The 18,935-nt window shown below is 39.0% G+C and overlaps 1 protein-coding gene across 1 annotated transcript; it reads left to right on the top strand.

Annotated features, from left to right (window-relative positions):
• The first annotated feature begins 281 nt into the window (after positions 1-281).
• LOC142506883 (uncharacterized) lies at positions 282-1,359 on the top strand. The gene is made up of 2 exons (XM_075619483.1): positions 282-606; positions 800-1,359. Exons 1-2 carry the CDS (start codon positions 282-284, stop codon positions 1,357-1,359), a joined length of 885 nt encoding a protein of 294 aa, XP_075475598.1.
• The last annotated feature ends 17,576 nt before the right edge of the window (positions 1,360-18,935 follow it).

Here is an 18,935-nt window from a genome sequence, read left to right as displayed (position 1 = left end):
TATTAGACGAGTAGGACGATCCCTAGGATAAGCATTGATTGTATTAAGGCCAATTAGGCTAATCGCTTTTGTTATTGAAAAACTAAATGTATGCATTTTAAAAATTAATTAATTTTTTTAATATGTCTATTTACAAACAACTTAATAAAATATATGTTTATAGGAAATGGCGGGAAGAGCACCCAGAAACAACCGTAACCCACGTGGTGTCAATCAAAAAAAAAAACAAGAATCCACCAGAACCACCACCACCAAGAGTGAATCTTAGCTAGGAGGATATGATGGCAATATCTAGTATAGTAGATGCAATGCTACAAGGAATTGTTTACCCAAATGCTAACGCTATTAAACCACCACCAGAACCACAACCGCGTGGAATTAAGTATCACTACGAATCTCTCCGAAGGAACCGAGTCCCAACCTTTGATGGGAATCCTGATCCAGAAGTCAGTCATAACTGGCTTAAGAATGTTGAAACCCAACTCCATTTGCTGGAAATACCTGAAGAGCTCAAAGTTGAAGTAGTAACACCATTTCTTGAAGATCGGGCACGCAAGTGGTGGGAAATGGTGTCACCATCCTTGACTGAGATTAGCAGATCACATGGCAAATCTTCATAAAGGAATTTTTGAAACAATACTATCTGACAGAATTTCGTCTACAAAAGCTGAGTGAGTTCGAAGGTTTTAAGCAAACCTCAAACATGACAGTGATGGAGTACACATCAAAATTCAATGATCTTGAAACCTATGTTCCAACTATCATTTCAGACGAAATCCTGAAAATGCAACGCTTTAAGAAAGGGCTGAACAGCCAAATTCAGTCTGCTTTGGCCTTGTTCAGACCCAAAAATTTTGTGGATTTAATGGGCGCGAAAATGAGCGCAGAAGCAGACATCAACTGACAGGAAGAGAAGAGCAAAAAAAAAGGCCCTTCATCAGTCAGTCTGCCCAGAATGGCCCCAAATTCAAGAGGCCAAACCATTCAAGCGGCCTCCCCAAGGGAACCTTTAACAATGCTGTCAACAAGGAAGGAAAGTGGTGTTCTACTTGTCGACAAAATCATCTCGGAGAATGTTATAGGAAAAAGGGCGCTTGTTTCAAATGTGGGACAGTAGGACATCAGATTAAAGAGTGTCCTGAGAACAAAGATAAAGGGACTGGACCAAACAAACCAAATGAAACCAAGGCCAACTCTGGAGTGTACGCTATAACTCAGGATGAAGCATATAACACCAATGATGTGGTGGTAGGTACTGTTTTACTCAATGAAATGCCTGCTTATGCCTTGTTTGATTGTGGTGCTACTCACTCATTCGTGTCTAGACGATTTGCTAAAAAGTTAAAACTTGAGCAGTAAAATCTCAGTGAACCGTTAAGAGTTGCAACACCTGCTGGCAAAACAATTGAAACTCATAAGGTATACCGAAACTGTAAAATTTGCATCAGTGATCAGATCTTTGAAGCAGAATTGATTCAATTCAACAAGATTGAGTTCGACATCATTCTCTGTATTGACTGGTTAGCTAAGCACCAGGCCATGGTAGATTGTAAAAAGAAAAATGTCAAACTTCAGACTCCAAATAAAAAGGAAATCATATGAAGTATTGTGTGCTAGTGCCTTTGAAGGCATTTCAAACACAATATTCTCCAATGAGCTGCAATAGCTCGTGTTCTAAGAATGTTAACATCGATGGTTAAAAAACAAGCGGAAGAAACTTGAAGTAATCCTTCGTGTAGAAGAATGTTAAATTAGAAAAAATTTTAACTTATGTAAACTAAATAACTGAAAAGCAGATGATCAGTTGTCACATAAATCAGTTCAGTTATGGCAAGAACTGAATTGACAGATGATCTAACTGATCAAGTCAGTTTGAAAACAACAGTTAAACAGTTAAATACACAATATATGTTTGTGGATGTTTGGAGACTTCAACTGCTCCTACGTCACCCCTTCTACCACCTCGGGTAGGATCCACTAGAAGACTTTGATTTATACAACTACTTGTACAAATCCACCCAGCTTAGGACTTATCCACTGCCTAACTGAAATCCTAGTCTAGACTGAAGGCATCACCTTTCAGTCAACACTTCTTTAACATCTATGTGAGAAATGCTATATACACAAGTTTAAAGTCTTTGAGCAAGACTGTATTTGGGTGGTGGTGGAGTGTTAGTGTGTGAGAACTAAACAATGAATACACCAGAAAGGTGTGCTCACACACTGAGGGAAGTGAGCTTCTAAACTAAGCTGATAATACTTGAGTATTCCCTCTGGGCTGAATGCTTCTTGAAAGCTGATATGCAAATAAGCGTGCCCTTTCTTTTGTTTTACCACACCCTCTCTAGTGTTTGTATGGTTCTCTTATCTCTCTTCGAGTCTTCACTGATCTTCTATTTATAGGCGGGAAACTGATCGTACAGTGAGACTCAATAATTGTATCCGTTGCATTTTGAATTCGTTCCTTGGACTTTGTGTCTCGACTTTTTGACTGCCCTTCTGAAACGTTTGTCTTTAATGCTCTGATGCAACGTTCATTATTGTCCTTTGACTAGACAATTGCTTTGTACCTTTGTGTATAGCTGGAATCCACTGAATGAGTTTGTCTTCATCTATAACTGAAGATTCTTAACTGACGCTCTGAACTAGTCAGTTGACTGATCTTCAGTTGGGCTGGTGACATCAGTTAGCTTGTCAGTTGAACTGGTTTCACTCTCGTTTAGTTGAACTGATCAGCTAGGTTTGTTCATCAGTTGAACACTCCTTCGGCTGGCCGGGCTTCCGAGATTCTCCTGCTGACCCACCTATCAACTGGACAATCAGCTGAACTACTCTTTTGACATATTAGTTCACCTGATTTTGTTTGTGCGATCAGTTGGATCTTCAGTTTGCGATATAAACAACTCGTAACTGTTCCTAGCTTCTGCACACTAAGGTAAAACATTAGTAACACAAAATAACAAATTTTGTTAACATCAAAATTAAGATTGCGAACTTAAAAAGTCCCAATATCATATATCATGGAAAGGCCAAAGAACAAAAATCTCTTCTATCTGCCTCACAAACCTGGAAGGCCATAAAATGCGGTAAAGAAATCTACCTGGCAATGATCAGTGAATTCAGAGAAGAAACTGCCCCAAAACTGGAGGATATCCTAGTTGCTCAAGAATTTTCAGACGTTTTTCCCGAGGAATTACCTGGTACGATAACCGATAGAGAAGTGGAATTTGAAATTAATTTGGTCCCTGGTGCTGCACCAATTTCAAAAGCACCATACCGAATGGCTCCAGCAGAACTAAAGGAGTTGAAGGAGCAACTTCAGGAGTTATTGGACAAGAAAAAAATCCGACCTAGTACATCCCCGTGGGGAGCCCCAGTTCTGTTGTAAAGAAAAAGGATGGGAGCATGAGACTGTGTATTGACTATAGGGAATTGAATAAGATCACAATAAAAAATAAGTACTCTCTCTCAAGAATAGATTATCTTTTCGATCAACTGAAAGGATCTAAGGTCTTTTCAAAACTCGACCTAAGGTCAGGCTATCTCCAACTGAAGGTCAAAGCAGAGGATATCCCTAAAACGGCTTTTAGGACAAGATATGGGCACTACGAATTCACAGTAATGCCTTTTGGTCTAACAAATGCTCCTGCAACATTCATGGACCTTATGAACCGAGTATTCAAGACATACCTTGATAAGTTTGTAGTATTTTTCATAGATGATATCCTTGTGTACTCACCAAGTGAGGAAGACCATCAAGAATATATGCGTCTCACCTAGCAGACACTGCGAGAAAAGAACTTTACGCCAAATTCAAAAAGTGTGAATTTTGGCTAAAAAGCATTATTTCTTGGGTCATATAATCCATGAACTAGGACTGTCAGTTTCCAAGAAATGTCAAAAATATATGGATTAAATTTCAACAAGCAAATACTCAATTTGATGGATTGACTGCCATGATCCAATTTTCCATAAATTACAATGTTCCATGGATTATACGATGGGAATATGGACTCCAAGAAATGGCTAAAGAAAAGTTCGAAATCAAATTCTCCCCTACTATTTTAATCAGAAAAATTTTAATAAAATGGTGGGGCAAAGAAGACTTCTTTGCAGAAGGTAAAATCTATGATCGACATGGGATAATTGCTCTTGGACCAGCCAGAGAGACTATGAAAAATTTGAATCATGATATCCCAAACCAGACTACATTACTCAAAGAACTTTTCCAACATTTGGATAAAAATACCATTACTTCCATGTTTTCTGAAGTCTTTGGTGAAAAATCAAATTTATCTACACAAGCATCAACCTCTACCTCCTCCAAAGGAAAAGAAAAGACTGAGGATGATACTCCAATGACAGAACAAGACAATCCAGAGCAAGATGCTCAAGATCCGTATGAAGGAGATGATGACATTTTTGCATTATTGAATGCATAATGGGATAATGAGCTGGATAACACGACTAAAAGTCTATTGAAAAAAGTCTGTATTACTGTTATGTATTATTGTGTTTGTATGATGTATTACATGTCATAATCTTAGAGGAAGAATGTGGAACTACTGTTTTAGTTCTTTGTTTATTTAAGGAGTGGATTTCCTTTGTGATCCACACAATGAAAAACACTACTTTCTCTTTCGGAATACAAAGTATATTACTCTGAAGCATTCTTTCTCAAGTTCCAACTTCATATCTCTTCAAAATAATGTAAGTATATATCTTATGATTATATTTATGATCCACCTTTCGAGTATACCATGCCATCTGCAAATTATCTGTTGAAACTAAAGAGGAAGATCAAATTAATAAAATCTCAAATTGAGATTCTTGAAAATCAATTAAAAGACCCAGAAGTCAATCCTGTTTATAAACAGTGGTTCACATATCCTAGTTTGGAAAAATTACCTTAAAGGCATTCGAAAAGCAGAGCTCACAGCTTGCTGCTTAAAGCTGAAGATTTGAAGATTAATTTTAATTTTCTACCTTTGTTAAGGTTTATCTTTGTGAAAAGCCTTAAAGGTTTGTATTAGTGGTATCAGAGCCATTATTCTGAAGCAAATCCTCAATAAAGTTTTATTTTTGTAATATATCCTATTCTTTTATCTCATAAAGAAGAAGGTAGCTCTACCCAGGAGAAATCCTTAAGTCGGGTTACGTAAAGCCTATAAAGCCAAAGGGTAAGGTTGGTGTAAATCCTTGACATTATCTACTTAATTCTTGATGGATAAAATAATAAGATCTTTTACAAAAAAATAAATCTTCAAGTGGTAATACTAAAAATAAAGAATTAATTATTTCTGAAAATTTCGAGAAAAACATTCAAAACTGGAAATTACCAGTATCTTCTAATACGAAGATATATAGATCTCATGGATTTAATTTTAAATCTGATTATATAATAAAAACTATTGAAGAAGTTATTACTCTAAAAGGAGGTTATGATTCATTTAGTTTGTTATCTCAAAATCTTATAAATATTCATATGAAATCTTATAGATTTATGCATCTGGGTATGATTCAAGTAGGTTTAAAACCACTCACAAGATTAGGTTTATGTAGTGCCCAAGAATCAATACACGTAAAATCCATGCATCTATTTAATTAATTTTAAATGAGTTTTAGCCATGCATAATTTATGAAAATGCATTATTTTAAATTATTCATGTTTATGGTGATGCACGTTAAAATATTTTTCGAGTTTCCTGTTTCAGGCGATTATTCGAGGCGGGATTGAGGAAAAGACCCGGTGACGATTTTTGGCAACTTAAAATGTGGTATTTTATTTTAAGTTATGGATGGGGCATTTTAAATAAATTTATTTAGCTTAGCATTTTAAAGACTAAATTATGTATTTAGTGGTTTAAGAGCTTAAAACTTTTTAAAATTAGCCTTTTGGTGTGTGTTATTTTAAATTAGGAGTTTGTTTAAAATTTAGTGTGTTTTTATTCTAATTAGGGGATTATATTTAAAAAAGTTGTAGAGATAGTATTCTATTTAATTTGTTAATTGAGTAACACTTTAACTAGCATTTAAATTAGCATTTTATTAGTATGTTAATTATTTAATTAAGCCAAATTTTAATCCCCTAATCTAGCCACACACACACACTACACGATTTTCACACTTTTACACACACCTAACACACGCACACACACACACCGATACACACACACTTACACACATTCAGAATTTTATTATTTTGAAAAGAAGCAAAACCTAGGGTTCTCCTTCCCCAAGAGCAGCCGCCCCCTTTCCCTTTATTTTCCAGCAAGTTTTCAGCAACTTTATTGCCAGAAAAATCGAGCCAAGTCGTCCCGGATCGAGTCTCGCACCGTCTCCGCTTCGATATCGTCGTTTCGGTAACGTTTGATATCATAAGGCATGTATAATCTCTCTTTTGCTGCGTCGATCATGTCATATTATGCGTTGCGTTATTTTATGCGTAAAATCCATGTATGATGTTCATAGTTTGAGCGGATAATTGATTGGATCGATTTTGAAGGAAAATTTTTAGATCTAAATCACGTTTTTACTGTTCTTCTTAAAACTGCGAATTTTTGGTAGGAATTTTGAGAAAACTTTCAACGCAAAAAACGTAAAGCTTTTCGATACCTTCGATTTGATATATAATTCAAAATTTTTGGACAAAAATTGAGTGAGTTATGGCGTTTTTCGTGGGACTGCTCAAACTGCGTTTTCAGAAATTTTATGATATTGATGTGTTCTTGAAGTTTTTGTGTTGCAGGCTTCGTTGGAGATCGACGGGTGATTGTTGCTGCGTATAGATATATTGGTAATGATGTTTGGAGTATTTTTGAGGTTACGTTTCATGTCGTTAGGCACTTGAACTAGTGGGGAGTCGTAGGAAATCGATTTGATGTCAATTGTCGTATTTTGTGTTGCATTGGGTAGTAGAGTGGACGTCGTGTTTTGAGGCGTTTGTACGAGTTTTGGTGCAATGTTATGGTGTCCTAAGAAGAGTCTTAAGGTGTTGAATCACATCCTTTAAGTGTCAAATTGGGTGAATAGACATTGCATAAGTTTTTTCGGAGGTGAAGAAAAATCGAGGACACACGGACCTGCACACGGACCATGACACGGGGTCCGTTCCTTTGTTTCCTTTTTAGTGCCAAGAAACCGAGAGTACACGGACCTTGACACGGACCCGGACCCGGGGTCCGTGCCCTTCCTTTTCTTCACGACATATTTTACAGTATGTATACGGACCTGTACACGGACCAAGGCACGGGGTCCGTGTACTGCTTATTTTGGGAAAAATATTGATGTATGCTTTGAGGTTTGATGTCTTGGTTTAGTGCACTGATTGGCATGGTCGAGTCATTGGAATTTTAGCATGCCCTAAGTAAGCGATTGAGCTTAGGTATAGGCATGATGATTACGTCTAAGTCGCAAGTTAAACTTTTGAGCTCATGTTAGCATGTTGCAGAACGGCCCCAAACGAGATCCAACGAATCCCTCAACGCCAAGTAAGTATGATGACGTGCAAAAGAAAACATTTTAAAGTTTTGAGGTATGCTAATTGCTTTGTGACCAAATTTATGAATGGGTTTGGAAGTCGGTGAACGTGGCCGAGGACCTCTACGCCCCGTTAAACTTATGAACGGGTTCAGATCGGGATTGGAATGCGTTAAACTTATGAACAGGGACCAATCCACCCGTTAAACTTATGAACGGGGATCTTATGTATGCGGCAGTGGATACGTCCCTGTCAGTCCAGTACTGTGGTGTGTCTGATCAGGCCTTATTATGTTATGGGTCACTTACTTTGAAACATGCCTCTACGAAAATTATGCTTTATATGCTCAAGTTTATGTTACGAGAATGTTTAAGAAAAGCTCATGTTGATGGCACGTCTAAGTTAATCTCACGATGTTCAAGTTTCAAGCATGTTAAATTCAAGTTCAAGTATGTATGTTCTATTTTTAAAGTTGCATGCGGTTTTATTATGTAGTACTCGCTATTTTTCAGTTTATACGTGTTGAGTCTTTAGACTCACTAGACTTGATCGATGCAGGTGAGTATGTTGATGAGGAGACAGGAGGTGGCGACCAAGGGACAGGCTTGGACTGAGCAGGAGGCTAACCCGAGGACCGCAATGTTTATGTTTTTATGCAAATGTTAATTTACTCTGATTTCATGTTTTGAGGGAAACACTTTGAGCAAACCTTTTGTGAGCAAATTTTATTGAAGTTATTTTGAGCAACCATGTCTTATGGGGGACTTGGTTGAGATATTTTATGGCAAATTTTGAAGGTTATGTTATTTTTAAGAAAATTTTAAATTTTTCCGCAAATTTTAAACGGTAAAAGTACGGTACGCTACAGTTGGTATCAGAGCGGTGTTCCTGTAAAGGGTTATGCCTACTGCCAGTCGCAAGAAGCTCTCGAAGTCACACCTCAAGTCTGTAAGTTTTAATTTTTGCATTATGTATGTAGTAAGCATTGAATCATGAATGCAGCATATCCATGTTTTGAGTTTAGATTTCGTGCGTCCTATGTCATTGATATCATGGTCATGCATAGTGGGTTTACGTGTTGGGTAATTGATGGGACAGAATGCCTCCTAGACGTGTGGTTGACCGAGAAGCAAGGGAAGAGAATCGAGAGACCCGAAATGAGGAGAGAGCCAATCCTCCACCTCCACCGCCAGATATGCAAGCGCAGATGCTGGCAGGAATGACTCAATTCTTCGCACAGTTTGCGAGGAACCAGACTGCTGTAGGCCCCGAGGAGAGGCCTAGACCAGAGGCAGTATATGAGAGGTTCAGGAGGATGAGTCCGAAGGAGTTTTCGGGTACTACTGACCCGATGGTAGCTGAGGGATGGATCAAGTCCATCGAGGAAATATTTGACTTTATGGAGCTGACTGACGCCGACAGGGTCAGATGTGCTATATTCTTGTTGTCAGGGGATGCTAGATTATGGTGGGAGAGTGCATCAGTGGCAGTAAACTTGCAAACTCTGTCGTGGAACGGATTCAAAGAGGTGTTCTAGGCCAAGTACTTCACTGAAGAAGTTTGCTCTCGTCTGACCAGGGAATTTATGACACTGAGACAGGGAGACAGTAGTGTGGCAGATTTTGTCAGAAAGTTTGAGAGGGGGTGTTACTTCGTACCCCTCATTGCGAATGATGCCCAAGCAAAGCTGAGGCATTTCATGGATGGACTGTGGCCGTTCTTGCGCCGTGATGTGAGGGTAGCTGGCCCTACTACTTATGCAGTCGCCGTATCTAGAGCGCTGGCGGCAGAGCAAGACCAGCGAGATATTGAGGCTGACAGGCAGGGCAAGAGGCCCTATCAGGCTCCGCATTACCAGCAGCAGCAGCATCAGCGACCCCAGCATAGGAGGCCTCCCCAGGGGCCGTCAGGGAAGAAGCAGTATCATGGACCGCCGCAGAGCAAGGGTCCAATCCAGCAGCAGGGAGTTCCTCAGAAGCCAGAATACCCCGTGTGCCCAAAGTGCAATCATCAGCATAGGGGCCAGTGTTTGTACGGATCAGGCAAATGCTTCAAATGCGGATCCAGTGACCACATTGTGAAGAAGTGCCCGCAGTGGAAGCAGCCAACCCAGGGCAGGGTATTCGCCATGCACGCACAGGAGGCGGATCCAGACACCACTTTACTGACTGGTAAACTTTTCTACCTAAACTCAGTATTATTTTGCCATGCATGTGGGAATTTTGCTTGGGATTATTAGTGTGCTAGTAATATTTTGTGTGACTTGGGATATTGAGTTCTATTATGCTTTAGGTTACTCTTTGTATGTTGGGGATATAAGTTTTGTGATGTGCTAACGCATCTCAGGAAACATTTTTATTAATAGATTATCCACAACTGCACTGATAGACTCAGGATCCACTCACTCCTTCATATCGGAGACTTTTGCTAATCATTTGGACCTCAAGTCCATTGACCTAGACGTGAACTTTTCAGTGGCAGTCCCATCAGGGGAAGAGCTGTTAGCTACCAGTGTGGTCAGAGATATCGATTTAGAACTGCATGGCCACCTAGTATATGCAGATTTAATCCTATTGCCGATGCCAGAATTCGACATCATATTGGGAATGGACTGGCTGACTAAGAATAGAGTTCTTATCGAATTTCAGAAGAGATCAGTGTTAGTCAGACCATTAGGCATGGAGCAGTTTCTTTTTGAGCCAGACAGATGGAGGAGTTTCCCGCGCGTGATCTCTTGCATGCAGGCACGGAGACTCATTTCGAAGGGGTGTCAGGCCTTCTTGGCCAGCATTATTTCAGCGCTTGATGTGCTCACTCCATCTTTATCCTACGTGCCAGTAGTCAGTGAATTCCCAGACGTCTTCCCAGACGATGTTTCAGGTCTTCCACCAGAGAGAGAGGTGGAGTTTACCATTGATCTCGTGCCAGGCACAGTGCCAATCTCTAAGGCACCGTACCAACTAGCTCCAGCTGAGATGTTAGAGCTCAAACAGCAGATTCAGGAGCTCCTCGACAAGGAATTTATCCGCCCTAGTTTCTCACCATGGGGCGCACCAGTGCTCTTTGTAAAGAAGAAGGATTGGAGTATGAGGCTGTGCATCGATTACCGAGAGTTGAACAAGGTAACGATCAAGAATAAGTACCCACTCCCTAGAATCGAAGACTTGTTTGACCAGTTTCAGGGAGCTACAGTGTTCTCTAAGATAGATCTTCGATCAGGGTATCACCAGCTGAAGGTGAAGGATGCAGACGTTCACAAGACGGCCTTCAGGACCAAGTATGGGCATTACGAGTTCTTAGTAATGCCATTTGGATTGACGAATGCTCCAGCAATTTTCATGGACCTCATGAATCGAGTATTTCAGCCATACCTTGATCAATTAGTCATAGTGTTTATTGACGATATTCTCATATACTCGAAGAGCCATGAGGAGCATAGCCAGCATTTGAGGACAGTGTTGCAGGTTTTGCAGAGTCGCAAGTTATTTGCGAAGTTCCGTAAGTGCAAGTTTTGGTTGCAGAAAGTATCGTTTTTGGGGCATATAGTGTCTAGCAGTGGCATTGAAGTGGATCCAGCAAAAGTAGCAGCCGTTAAGGATTGGGTTGAACCGAAGAATGCATCAGAAATCCGCAGCTTTTTGGGTTTAGCCGGTTACTACCGTAAGTTCATTTGGGGATTTTCATCCATAGCAGTGCCACTCACTTCAATAACCAAGAAGAATGCTAAATTTGTGTGGAGTGACGAATGTCAGAAGAGCTTTGATACTTTGAAACAAGCTCTTATTTCGGCGCCAGTGCTAGCCATGCCAACAGGGCAAGGTGAATTTGTGCTTTATACCGATGCATCTAAGCTCGGATTAGGCGCAGTGTTAATGCAACAAGGTCGGGTTATAGCTTATGCTTCCAGGCAGTTGAAGGTGCATGAGAAGAACTACCCGACACACGATTTAGAATTAGCCGCAGTCGTCTTTGCGTTGAAGATTTGGAGACACTACTTGTATGGTGAGAAGTGTCAGATTTTCACTGACTACAAGAGTCTGAAATACTTCTTCACGCAGAAGGAACTAAACATGAGACAGAGGCAATGGTTGGAACTGGTGAAGGACTATGATTGCGAGATTAGCTACCATCCGGGAAAAGCTAATGTTGTGGCAGATGCCTTGAGCAGGAAAGTTGTAGTCATAGCTCAGTTATCATTGCAGAGACCTCTTCAGTTTGAGATTCAGAGGTTTGGTTTGGAAGTACACCGTAAGGGCAGAGCACCAAGGCTGTCTAATCTAACAGTCAAGTCTTCTCTGCTAGACCGTATCCGGGCAGGTCAGTCTTTAGATGAGCAATTACTGAAATGGAGACTGAAAGACGAAGCCAAGGGCAGTGTTCTTTACTCGGTGTCAGATGGAATCGTGAGATACAGGGGCAGAATGTGGGTGCCTAGTGTTGATTCGATCAAACAGGATATTCTGACAGAAGCACATGCATCCCCGTATTCTATTCATCCAGGAAGTACTAAGATGTACAAGGACCTGCAGATCCTGTATTGGTGGCCGGGATGAAGAGAGACATCCGCAGATTCGTATCAGAATTTCTTACTTGTCAGCAAGTGAAAGCTGAACACCAGAGGCCAGCAGGGATGCTTAAGCCGCTCCCTATTCCAGAGTGGAAATGGGAGAATATCACTATGGACTTCGTCGTTGGATTGCCTAGATCAGTCAGAGGCTTTAATGCCATTTGGGTTATTGTGGATCGACTCACGAAGTCAGCGCACTTTTTGCCAGTAAAGACGACTTTATCCATGACGCAGTATGCGGAGCTTTATATCAGGGAGATAGTTCGTTTACATGGTTTCCCAGTTTCGATTGTGTCCGACAGGGACCCGAGGTTTACGTCGTCCTTCTGGAAGAGCTTACATGCAGCCATGGGGACAAAGTTGCTGTTTAGTACAGCTTTTCACCTGCAGACAGATGGCCAGTCTGAGCGAGTGATTCAGATTCTGGAGGATTTGCTGAGAGCCTGTATGATTAATTTTCAGGGGACTTGGGAGTCTAAGATACCACTAGTGGAGTTTACCTACAACAACAGCTTCCAATCATCTATAGGTATAGCTCCTTATGAGGCGTTGTATGGACGGAAGTGCAGATCACTATTTCATTGGAATGAAGTTGGTGAGAGAGCAGATCTTGGTCCAGAGATAGTTCAGCAAACTACAGATGTGGTGGTCAAGATTCGTGACAGGATGAAAACCGCCCAAAGCCGTCAGAAGAGCTATGCCGATAAGAGGAGAAGAGATCTCGAGTTTGCCGTAGGAGATCACATATTCGCCAAGATAGCACCTATGAAGGGTGTAATGAGATTTGGGAGGAGAGGCAAGCTGAGTCCGAGATTTATTGGGCCGTTTGAGATTCTGGACAGAGTTGGGACAGTAGCTTACCGTGTAGCCCTTCCGCCGAATCTGGCCGGGGTACACAATGTGTTCCACGTTTCTATGCTGAGGAAGTACCTTGAGAATCCTTCGCACATTCTGAGCTATGAGCCGTTGCAGCTTGCTCCAGACCTGTCATATGAGGAGCGACCGATTCAAATTTTAGACAGGCAGGAGCGCAGACTCCGGAACAAGGTGACTAAGCTAGTCAAAGTCCAGTGGCTAAACCAATCAGTGGAGGAGGCCACTTGGGAGACAGAATCAGATATGAGGAGTCGCTACCCGGAGTTTTTCGGTAAGATTTAATTTCGAGGACGAAATTTTTATAAGTAGGGGAGGAACTGTAGTGCCCAAGAATCAATACACGTAAAACCCATGCATCTATTTAATTAATTTTAAATGAGTTTTAGCCATGCATAATTTATGAAAATACATTATTTTAAATTATTCATGTTTATGGTGATGCACGTTAAAATATTTTTCGAGTTTCCTGTTTCAGGCGATTATTCGAGGCGGGATTGAGGAAAAGACCCGGTGACGATTTTTGGCAACTTAAAATGTGGTATTTTATTTTAAGTTATGGATGGGGCATTTTAAATAAATTTATTTAGCTTAGCATTTTAAAGACTAAATTATGTATTTAGTGGTTTAAGAGCTTAAAACTTTTTAAAACTAGCCTTTTGGTGTGTGTTATTTTAAATTAGGAGTTTGTTTAAAATTTAGTGTGTTTTTATTCTAATTAGGGGATTATATTTAAAAAAGTTGTAGAGATAGTATTCTATTTAATTTGTTAATTGAGTAACACTTTAACTAGCATTTAAATTAGCATTTTATTAGTATGTTAATTATTTAATTAAGCCAAATTTTAATCCCCTAATCTAGCCACACACACACACTACACGATTTTCACACTTTTACACACACCTAACACACGCACACACACACACCGATACACACACACTTACACACATTCAGAATTTTATTATTTTGAAAAGAAGCAAAACCTAGGGTTCTCCTTCCCCAAGAGCAGCCGCCCCCTTTCCCTTTATTTTCCAGCAAGTTTTCAGCAACTTTATTGCCAGAAAAATCGAGCCAAGTCGTCCCGGATCGAGTCTCGCACCGTCTCCGCTTCGATATCGTCGTTTCGGTAACGTTTGATATCATAAGGCATGTATAATCTCTCTTTTGCTGCGTCGATCATGTCATATTATGCGTTGCGTTATTTTATGCGTAAAATCCATGTGTGATGTTCATAGTTTGAGCGGATAATTGATTGGATCGATTTTGAAGGAAAATTTTTAGATCTAAATCACGTTTTTATTGTTCTTCTTAAAACTGCGAATTTTTGGTAGGAATTTTGAGAAAACTTTCAAAGCGAAAAACGTAAAGCTTTTCGATACCTTCGATTTGATATATAATTCAAAATTTTTGGACAAAAATTGAGTGAGTGGGGAGTATTTTTGAGGTTACGTTTCATGTCGTTAGGCACTTGAACTAGTGGGGAGTCGTAGGAAATCGATTTGATGTCAATTGTCGTATTTTGTGTTGCATTGGGTAGTAGAGTGGACGTCGTGTTTTGAGGCGTTTGTACGAGTTTTGGTGCAATGTTATGGTGTCCTAAGAAGAGTCTTAAGGTGTTGAATCACATCCTTTAAGTGTCAAATTGGGTGAATAGACATTGCATAAGTTTTTTCGGAGGTGAAGAAAAATCGAGGACACACGGACCTGCACACGGACCATGACACGGGGTCCGTTCCTTTGTTTCCTTTTTAGTGCCAAGAAACCGAGAGTACACGGACCTTGACACGGACCCGGACCCGAGGTCCGTGCCCTTCCTTTTCTTCACGACATATTTTACAGTATGTATACGGACCTGTACACGGACCAAGGCACGGGGTCCGTGTACTGCTTATTTTGGGAAAAATATTGATGTATGCTTTGAGGTTTGATGTCTTGGTTTAGTGCACTGATTGGCATGGTCGAGTCATTGGAATTTTAGCATGCCCTAAGTAAGCGATTGAGCTTAGGTATAGGCATGATGATTACGTCTAAGTCGCAAGTTAAACTTTTGAGCTCATGTTAGCATGTTGCAGCAACGGCCCCAAACGAGATCCAACGAATCCCTCAACGCCAAGTAAGTATGATGATGTGCAAAAGAAAACATTTTAAAGTTTTGAGGTATGCTAATTGCTTTGTGACCAACTTTATGAATGGGTTTGGAAGTCGGTGAACGTGGCCGAGGACCTCTACGCCCCGTTAAACTTATGAACGGGTTCAGATCGGGATTGGAAAGCGTTAAACTTATGAACAGGGACCAATCCACCCGTTAAACTTATGAACGGGGATCTTATGTATGCGGCAGTGGATACGTCCCCGTCAGCCCAGTATTGTGGTGTGTCTGATCAGACCTTATTATGTTATGGGTCACTTACTTTGAAACATGCCTCTACGAAAATTATGCTCTATACGCTCAAGTTTATGTTACGAGAATGTTTAAGAAAAGCTCATGTTGATGGCACGTCTAAGTTAAGCTCACGATGTTCAAGTTTCAAGCATGTTAAATTCAAGTTCAAGTATGTATGTTCTATTTTTAAAGTTGCATGCGGTTTTATTATGTAGTACTCGCTATTTCCCAGTTTATACGTGTTGAGTCTTTAGACTCATTAGACTTGATCGATGCAGGTGAGTATGTTGATGAGGAGACAGGAGGTGGCGACCAAGGGGCAGGCTTGGACTGAGCGGGAGGCTAACCCGAGGACCGCAATGTTTATGTTTTTATGCAAATGTTAATTTACTCTGATTTCATGTTTTGAGGGAAACACTTTGAGCAAACCTTTTGTGAGCAAATTTTATTGAAGTTATTTTGAGCAACCATGTCTTATGCGGGACTTGGTTGAGATATTTTATGGCAAACTTTGAAGGTCATTGTAAAGACTATTTATTTATGAAAAATACTGGTTTGTTTGATACGAGGCTTATTGTTTTCAATGTAATTGTTAAACAATGTTGGATGTCCCCGACGCTTCGGTCTCGGGGTGTGACAAAAAAGATTTACAGTAAATTGTGCACTTGCAAAGAATATCAAATCAAATACTAGATGCATTTGTAGATACAAAATGAGTAACTAAATCATATATATATGTTATAAATGCCCATGCTCGAATTGAAATTTCAAATAAACAAATTGAAGATACTCATGATGTCATAAAACAATTGAAGCGTGGAAGGCCAGTTGGTTCCAAGGATAAAAATCCTTGAAAAAAAAATGCATAGAGAAACACGATGATCACAAAATAGAGAAAGATATTCCAGCAGAAACACGTGACAATGAAAATGTTCTATTAGAACCACAAACTGACGAAAATCATGAAATCTCTATTAATTATATTAATACTGGAAAAATATGGAACATAAAAGATATAAAAAAAATTGATGAGATATTTTCTTATAATGTGACATTTGACATCATAAATGACAATGAAGATCATGAACCAAAACTTTTGATGAATATAAATATCGACAGGACTAGATAAAATGCAAAGATGTCATCCAGGTTGAATTGGATTCGCTAAATAAATATAACGTTTTTGGACCTATAGTCTTTATACCTGAAGGTGTAAAACCTGTTGAGTACAAATGGCTTTTTATTCGAAACTGAAATGAGAAAAATGAAATAGTAAGATATAACGCTCGACTTGTTGCACAAGGTTATTCTCAAAGGCTTGTAATTGATTATGAAGAAACTTATTCTCCCGTTATGGATGCAATTATGTTTCCGTATTTGATTAGTTTGGTGGTATTTGAAAATTTAGAGATGCATCTTATGGATATTGTCACGGCTTACTTACACGGATAACTCGATAGTAATATATATATATATATATATGAAAAACCCTGAAGGATTTAAGATGTCTGAAGCACAATGTTCAAAACCCAAATAATGTTATTATGTGAAATTGCAAAGATTATTATATGAGTTAAAGCAATCCGACCGAATGTGGTATAATCGGATAAATGAACACTTAATTAAAATGATATGTAAATATTTCAATATGCCCTTGCGTTTTCATTAAGAAAACAACATCTGGATGCATAATTATTGATGTATATGTTGATGATTTAAACATCATTGGAACGAATAAAGAAATTCAAGAAGTTGTGTTGTACTTGAAGAAAGAATTTAAAATGAAGGACCTTGAAAAAACAAAGTATTGTCTAGGTTTGCAAATTGAACAAAAAGAATATAGAATAATTGTTCACGAGTCAAATTATACAGAAAAAGTCCTTAAAATTTTAATAAGGATAAATCAATCCTTTAAGTACTCCAATGGTTGTTAGATAATTAAGCATAGAAAATGATCCATTCCGTCCATGTGAAGATGATGAAGTTATTCTTGGTCCAGAAGTGAAACGTCTGCCCTTTTTATTGCTTTAAAAGTACTAGAATTTTTTTTTTTAATTCGGCCCACTCAATATACACATGAAAATATTTTGCCCTTTTTAAATAAAACCTCAATCAACTAGTATTTAAAAATTCAAGTGAAATAGTCATAAAGCAAAATCGTCTACTGTTTTACCAAACCTAAAAAGCAATAATTTGAAAAGTAAAGCCCATACTAAACCTCTCAAAATTCTCTCAAAAGCATGAATAAATAGTCTTAAAAATCTTTATCTTAAATCAGAAAGCATATTGCGGAAAATGTAGCGCTGGTCCTCGGGTTGTGTGCACCTTCAGTCCAGTAGAATCATCCGTCAAGACCTACATCCAACTCACCTGCATCCATCTTACCTAGTGAGTCCAAAGACTCAACTCACCATAATCTTTATATCGAGTAATACGTAATACAGTCAACATATAACGATGAAAAATAATTGTACTTAAAATATCTTTTCATGAAGATGCATAAACATAAACATTTTCGTAAACATTTTCATGATGCATAAAACTTTAACATAAACATTTTCATGACATGCAAACATGAATTTCCTTTTTCTCAACATGACATGACATAAAACCTTAAACATAATCATGAACATTTCCTTTTTTTTCCTTTGTTGAATTCAGAACGTTAATTGTGACTTTCCTGACATGACATGACATGACGATGGATCCATCTACGTAAAACCTCAGTACTGGGCGGCGGGAGACACTAGCAACACTCTCACCGGTCAACTGGGCCCTGGCCTATCATGATCGAATAGAAATACGCTCGTCGGGGTTCCCTCGGGGGCCTTTTCCCATAAATGGGTTCCCTCTGGGGCCTTTTCACCTCACGACATTCCCATTCTTACCGTTACCACATAACCGTTACCACATATTCGCAATGAAGGAAACACGATCGTCGGGCTCCCACTGGGACCATAACCCTCACGACGTCGCCAACATTAACGAATTAGTCACAATCACTTCACATCCTTCAACATTTTACATTCACATCACTTAAAAAAATAATGAGTAATATTTACATTTTTCATTTTTGAAACCAAGCATGCAACATGTATTTTAAATGTCTTCTTAAATCATAAAAATCATTTAGACATTCAAAAATCATATTTTAATCATGAACAATTCATAAACATTTAAAAATAATCGTAATTTCATAAAAACAGCATTTAGGGCACTGTCATGACCTATACTAATTTCTAGGTGTGAAAAGATCGTTTTACCCCTGGGCTCAAAATTTTACGTTTTCGACTTTTTTCTTGATTTCATGACTCTAATATGTCCCAAATAATTATTTAAGCCTACATGAATTTTCCCATAATTTTATTTGGCTTAAAACTTAGACTTTTCCAATTATCTTTACTTAATTGTTTTAACGGTGTTTTAATCCCGAAAAATCCCAAACTTTAATATAAAATTCCTAAATTCTAAATTTAGTCTTTTTATATTATTTTAGCCCTTATGGACCACGACTCGACCCCCGTGAGCCGTTTTCCAATTTTTTTTATTTAAAATCCCTATTTGACACCTAAATTTCGACCCCGAGCCAACTTTTGAATTTTACGAGTTACCCTCGAACCAAGTCAAGCCAA

Source organism: Primulina tabacum, chromosome 1 (genome assembly GCF_025594145.1).
Source record: "Primulina tabacum isolate GXHZ01 chromosome 1, ASM2559414v2, whole genome shotgun sequence".
Lineage (NCBI taxonomy): Eukaryota > Viridiplantae > Streptophyta > Magnoliopsida > Lamiales > Gesneriaceae > Primulina > Primulina tabacum.
The sequence above is the reverse complement of the archived record's forward strand: the minus strand, read 5'-3'. Positions and strand labels throughout refer to the sequence as shown.

Coding starts and splice junctions, on each gene's coding strand:
- LOC142506883 (XM_075619483.1), top strand. CDS start 282: ATGGCAATATCTAGTATAGTAGATGCAATGCTACAAGGAATTGTTTAC. Junction 607..799: donor TGAGATTAGCAGATCACATG/GCAAATCTTCAT, acceptor CAACGCTTTAAG/AAAGGGCTGAACAGCCAAAT.